At 62.0% G+C, this 6,420-nt stretch overlaps 1 protein-coding gene across 1 annotated transcript in view; it reads left to right on the top strand.

Moving 5' to 3' along the window:
* ACA1_286600 (midasin family protein) overlaps nucleotides 1-5,957 on the top strand; it is a gene marked incomplete at both ends in the record, with an annotated part of 7,247 nt that extends 1,290 nt beyond the window's left edge. Inside the window, 8 exons of the mRNA XM_004344911.1 lie at nucleotides 32-182; nucleotides 259-675; nucleotides 774-987; nucleotides 1,077-1,296; nucleotides 1,396-1,584; nucleotides 1,662-2,435; nucleotides 2,500-3,945; nucleotides 4,083-5,957. Of these exons, the coding sequence (XP_004344961.1) occupies nucleotides 32-182; nucleotides 259-675; nucleotides 774-987; nucleotides 1,077-1,296; nucleotides 1,396-1,584; nucleotides 1,662-2,435; nucleotides 2,500-3,945; nucleotides 4,083-5,957 (5,286 nt within the window). The remainder of the gene's footprint in view (nucleotides 1-31; nucleotides 183-258; nucleotides 676-773; nucleotides 988-1,076; nucleotides 1,297-1,395; nucleotides 1,585-1,661; nucleotides 2,436-2,499; nucleotides 3,946-4,082) is intronic.
* Between the last annotated feature and the right edge of the window lie 463 nt (nucleotides 5,958-6,420).

Raw genomic sequence — 6,420 nt, 5'->3', positions numbered from 1 at the left:
GGACATCGCTGCGGCCGCCGCCGCTGCCGAGGGCGCCGAGCCCGCCGAGTCGACGCTGTACGTGTTCGAGGGCGACGAGAGCGCAACGTTCCTGCAGAAGGGCATCGACGCCGGCGTCCCGGTGGCGGAACGCACCGACGCCGACTTCGCCTCGCCGGTCCTGCGCGAGGCCTTCGATCTTGGTACGCACTCTCCGCCGTTTTGAGTACTGCTCCTTGTTGTTGACTCACACGTTGTGTCGTGTGTGTCGCGCTGCAGACAACCCGAAGCGGAAGCAGAACCGTCTGCCCGCGCTCTACGGGCGGATGACCAAGATCTGCGAGCGCGACATCCTCTACTGCGACGAGGGACGTCGCACGCCGCCCCAGCCGCCCAAGCCCGTGGAAAAGAAAAAGAAAAAGCAAAACAAGAAGAACGACAAGAAGAACAAGGGCAAGGACGGCGGCGGCGACGACGAAAAGAGAGAAGAAGAGACGCCGTCGGTGGTCGAAGAAGATCAAGATGATGAGGAAGAGGAAGAGGAGGCCATGTCCTGGAAGGAGGAAGAGATCAGAGAGCTGGAGTGGTTCAAGGAACGGGTCGCGGCCAACAGCGTGGCCCTCCGGAGCAAGGAGAAGCCCCGCACGCAGAAGATGCACATGATCCGCCAGCTCCTCCAGTCCTTCCAGTCCCGCGGTACGACGGCGCCCCCTCCCCCCCGCCCGCGCGCTAATGCTGTCATGCGCATCGTGCCGTGTTACTTACCGGTCGATGGACTGCGGTGGTGCTTGCAGGCCTCTCGCACCTGTCGACGGCGTACAACCTGAAGCAGAAGGGACTGCCCTACCTGCTGTCGCTCCCGTCGATGGAGGCGGTCGAGCAGACCTTCACCGTGGGCGACAAGGCGCGCATGTGGGTGAGCGCCAACGAGCAGTACTACCGCTGCGTGCGCCGCATGCGCCACCTGCGCGAGGCCAGCACCATGCCCTCCAAGGAACTCAACCAACGGTACCGCACCCGCACCGACACCCACCGCCAACGCGCGCTGACGTGTCTCATGACCACCATGGACTAACGTATGTGATGGGGCATTGCAGGGAGGTCCAGCGGATGTCGGGCTACGCCGAGCATCTGTTCCATTTGATCATCACGGAGCGCGAGGCCCTGGCACAGGCCACCTCGCATATCCGATCGCTCGGTGCTTTCAACAGCCTGCTCGCCACCATCCACGAGCGCAGCAAGTACCAGAGCGTCGCCGCTGCCGCTGATCCCATGCCCCCGCAGAAGGACGCCCTCCAATGGGCGCGCAAGCAAAAGGTGAGAATAAGTTGCCGCCAACTTCTGCTTTTGCTGCTGTTATTGACGTGGTGGTCATCTGCTCACTCTCTTTTTCATGACGTGATGTGATGTGCGCAGCGTATTGCAGCGCAGCTGACGATGACGCTGGCGCAAGCGGCGATCCTGTGCGACGCCCTCAAGTCGCCGCTGGGATCGGTCCAGCGGGTCAACAGGCAGCTCGAGCTCGCCCGCAAGGTCGAGACCGACCTGCTCCTCCAGTTCGCCTGGCACCCCGAGCCCCAGTCCCTCCTCGGCGCCGACGACGAGGTACATGCCTTGATATGTGTCTGGAATGTGCGTGCCGTGCATTCCTGACGCGTGTGCTCATTCCACACATACTCAAGGAAATCGACGAGGAGCAGAACAAGCACGTGCTGGTGAGCAGCGAGACGTGGGCCGTGGTGGTGGCCAACTACGTGCAGCTGCAGAACGTGGCCAACGTCACGGCCGAGACGCTGCTCGACGAGTCCTCCCTCTTCCCGGTGCCGCTGGCCCACTCCATCTGCGCCTTCCTGCGGGAGGTGGCCGAGGCCGCCTCGCAGTTCCGCCGTTGGCTGCGCGACACCCACCACCAGGCCAAGGGCGAGCTCAACGAGCCGGAGAGCGAGCACGAGAAGCGATTCGGCGCCGCGTTCAGCGAGAAGATGGAGGCCGCCATCAACTCGCTCCTCGTGGCCGTGCAGAACGTGCAGAAGGTCCAGAAGACCGCCGATCCCTTCGTCCAACGCAAGCAGAAGGCGGAGAACAACAACAAGAAGAGCGAAGACGACGACAAGAACGAAGAGAAGGACGAAAACGACAAGGAAAAGAAGAGCGAAGACGAGGAGGAGGAAGAAGAAGAGGAGGAGCGAAGGAAGTGCAACTTCCTGCAGTTCCACAACTACCTCAGGGACCTCAAGGAGGGCCTCAACATGAAGAACGTGCGCGACAACATCGAGGCCGTGATCGCCCTGGTCGCCGCCGAGTGCGCCGGCCGAGTCCAGTCCGCCGATGCCGATAGCGCCAGCGCCAGCAGCACGGACGCCTCGTTGGCGCTCTCCACCGCCGTTCAGAAGGACCGCGTGGCGCTCGCCCTCCTCGCCCAGTTCTACCCTCTCGTCGCCCAATACCACTCCCTCGTACGTTTTTACCTATTACTTAATTAATTAATTTATTATTGAAATACTTAACGTGGCTGCACAGGTGGACTGGTATGTGAGGCGTCTGCTGGGGTTCCACTCGTCGCTGGCCCGTACGCACCACCAGGTGTCGGGCCTGTTCCTCACGCTGCTCACGCGAGGCTACTGCAACCCGGAGGAGGAGGCCGAGGGCGGCGGCGGCGAGGGCGACATGAAGCTGCAGGACGACATCCAGGGCACGGGCATGGGCGACGGCACCGGCAAGAAGGACGTGTCGGACGAGATCGACAACGAGGACCAGCTCATGGGCACCAACAAGGAGGAGAAGGAGGAGAACAAGGAGCCCGCGCCCGAGAACGACGACGAGGAGAAGGGCTTCGAGATGCAGCAGGACTTTGACGGCGAGATCGAGGACATGCCGGACAAGGGCGACGAACAGGAGGAGGACGAAGACAAGGAAGAAGAGGACGAAGAGGAGGAGGAGATGGACCGGGAGATGGGCGAGATCGACAGCGAGGACGAGGAGGTGGTGGACGAGAAGATGTGGGGCAGCGAGGACGAGGAGGAGGACAACACGCGGCAGGACGGCAAGGAGAAGATCGACCGCGACAACACGGTCGACGCCGACCCCGAGGGCGAGGAGGAGATGGTGGCCAAGGAGGACAACGACGGCACCGACGACAAGGACGACGGCGACAAGGAGGACGACGACAAGAAGAAGAAAAAGAAGGAGGAGAAGGGCAAGGAGGACGATGAGGGCGAGAGGGGAGACGAGGAGGACGATGAAGAAGACGAAGAGGAGAAGGGCAAGAAGAAGGAGGAGCAGGAGCAGGAGGACGATGATGAGGGCGACGTGAACGACATGGAGGACATCTACGAGGACAAGGGCAAGGACGTGCGCCAGGAGGAGGAGTTCGAGCTGCCCGACGACCTCGAGCTCGACGGCAACGACAAGAAGGACCAGGAGGAGGAGGGCGGCATGGACGAGGAGGAAGAGGAGGAGGAGAAAGAAGAAGACAAGAAGAAGGACGACGACGACGATGTGATGGACATCGCCGACGACGACGATGAGATGAAGGAGGGCGAGGGCGAGGCCAAGGATGAGGAGGAGGGCACCAAGGAGGACGAGGAGGACAAGAAGCCCGACGAGGATCAGGAGAAGAAGGACGACAACGAGGGCGAAGAGCGTCAAGACGACGACGACGACGAAAAGGAGAAGGACGACAAAGAGAAGGAGCTGGACGCGGAGGGCGAGGACGAGAAGCAGGCGGGCATGGGCGGGCAGGAGGCGAAGGAGAACGAAGAGGAGGAGAAGAAGGAGGAAGAGGAGGAAGAGGAGGCGGAGAAGAGCAACGCGCAGGAGATCAACGCGGAGGACAAGGAGGAGGTGGCCAACACCGAGACCCAGCCGCAGGGCGTCATGCACGAGACCATCCGCAAGTCGGCCAACGTGCAGATGGAGGACCAGCAGGACCAGCCCCGCCCGCAGGACGACCTCAACCAGGCCGACGTACGCATCCTCCACGGCCAACGACACGACACGACACGACACGACACGACACGACACGACACGACCAACGACACGACACACGAGTGGAGTGAGCTGACACGGTGTGTTTGTTCGTTTGTTGTTCGTTTGTTGTACAGGAGAACGCGCAGGAGGCGATGTCGTCGGACATGGACGAGCGGTCGCAGCGGTGGATCAAGTCGATGAAGAACCCGCCGCAGCCCGAGCGCGAGGACAAGAAGAAGCAGGAGAAGAAGAAGCGCGAGCGGGTGGACCCCAATCCCTACCGCAGCGAGGGCGACGCCACCAAGGAGTGGAAGGAGCGCCTGCGCGTCATGGACAAGCTCACCGAAGAGGAGGAGAAGAAGGACGGCGAAGAAGACGACCAGATGGATCTCGACCACGATGAGGAGGAGGACAAGGAGGAGGCCGAGATGTACGAGTTCATGAAGGAGGACGACCGGGACAAGGAGGACGCGCAGACCCTGGCGCCGGCCGACGAGACGCAGGCCAAGTCGATCCCGCAGAAGGAGGACGACAAGAAGCAGAAGGACGGCGAGAACGGAGACGAGGAGGAAAAGAACGAAGACGAAGAGGAGGAGGAAAAGAACGAAGAGGAGGAGGAAGAGGAGAGGGAGAAGGGCGAAGGGGACGAGGAGAAGGAGAAGGAGCGGGAGCGGGTGAAGGAGATGCGCGCCCTGCGGATGGCCAAGGACCAGCGCCGCGGGAAGAACGGCGAGGAGGAGGAAACGCCGGAGGACGACGTCGAGGACCTCACCAAGGACGACGACGCCCAGGCCGACGCCGACGACGCCGACGCCGAGCGGCGCGACGATGGCAGCTCGCACCACAGCATGCCACAGCTCCTCGACGAAGAAGAAGAACAGCCAAAGAAGGCGGCCGAGGCGGAGGAGGTGGTGCTGCTGACGCCGGAGGCGATGGCAGCCAAGCGCGAGGAGCTGGACCGGGAGATGGCCGAGTGGCGGGAGAAGGGGGACATGGTCCACGCGGAGAAGCTGTGGCGGGGCTACGAGGCGCTGACGGCGCCGCTGGCGCAGGACCTGTGCGAGCAGCTGCGGCTCATCCTGGAGCCCACGCTGTGCACGCAGATGCGGGGCGACTACCGCACGGGCAAGCGGCTCAACATGAAGAAGGTGATCCCCTACATCGCGAGCCAGTTCAAGAAGGACAAGATCTGGATGCGCCGCACCAAGCCCAGCAAGCGCACCTACCAGGTCATGCTCGCCATCGACGACTCGCGCTCCATGTTCGAGAACCGCGCGGGCCACATGGCCTGCCAGGCCCTCACCCTCATGGCCAAGGCCCTCGCCCAGCTCGAGGTGGGCCAGCTCGCCATCCTCCGCTTCGGCGAGACCTCCGACGTGCTCCACCCGTTCGACACGCCCTTCACCGACCAGTCGGGCGTCGACATCATCTCCCACTTCACCTTCAAGCAGGAGAACACCAACGTCGTGCGCCTCATGGAGAGCGTCGTCTCCACCTTCGACCTCGAGCGACACTCCGCCGGCGGCGGCGGCCGCGACGGCGACCACATGCAGCTCCTCTTCGTCGTCTCCGACGGCCGCTTCGGCACGCGCGGCAAGGACGTCAAGCGCTGGATCCGCGAGGCCCTCAAGCGCAACGTGTTCATCGTCTTCATCATCACCGACGCCGCCCGCCCCAACGCCATCAACCTCGCCACCCAGCCCCACCCCAACGCCGAGGTCGACGACGACGAGGCCGAGGTCCGGGCCAAGCGCGCCAAGCGGGCGGCGGCCAGGGAGGCGGCTGGAGGCTCGCCAGCGGCGACGGCGGCGGTGCGGAACGACAGTTCCATTCTCGAGCTGCAGACCATCACCATCAACCGCGAGGGCAAGCCGGTGCGGTCGTCCTACATGGACACGTTCCCGTTCCCCAACTACATCGTGCTGCAGGACATCAACGCCCTCCCCTCGATCCTCGCCGACGCCCTCCGCCAGTGGTTCGAGCTCATCCAGCAAAAGTTCTCCGCGTGAGTTCATTGGCCTCCTCCCCAGAACCTCTTGAAGTCTCTCCTTCTGTACGTGGTGGAAGCTGTGTAAGAGAATATTCTGCAATACAACAACAGTCATTAATCCCAATTCGGTCCCTCTTGTCCACAAGCTCCTTCGTGAATTTATATAAATTAGTAAAGCGCCCCACGTTCCCGCCAATTCAATGAGTTACATTTCTGGACACGTCCTACGTGCAAAAGACAAAAGTAAGCAAGATGGAGAAGGATGAGATGGACTCGACTCCGTCCACAACAGGTACTCCTAAAGAGTATGGACGAGCTTACAAGCTGAATCTCTCAATTTTCCCTTTCGGCAGAGCCTCTCGCTCAATGGACAACAAGCGATGTGCAGCAATGGTTGAAAACGGTGTCGAAAGGCAGGTTTGCGTCTTGTGCTGTCCTATTCAAAGAGTGTGATGGCTCCACGTTGGCCAGCTGGACAATGA

Source organism: Acanthamoeba castellanii (genome assembly GCF_000313135.1).
Source record: "Acanthamoeba castellanii str. Neff unplaced genomic scaffold scf7180000084776, whole genome shotgun sequence".
NCBI classification, from domain to species: domain Eukaryota; phylum Discosea; order Longamoebia; family Acanthamoebidae; genus Acanthamoeba; species Acanthamoeba castellanii.
The sequence above is the reverse complement of the archived record's forward strand: the minus strand, read 5'-3'. Positions and strand labels throughout refer to the sequence as shown.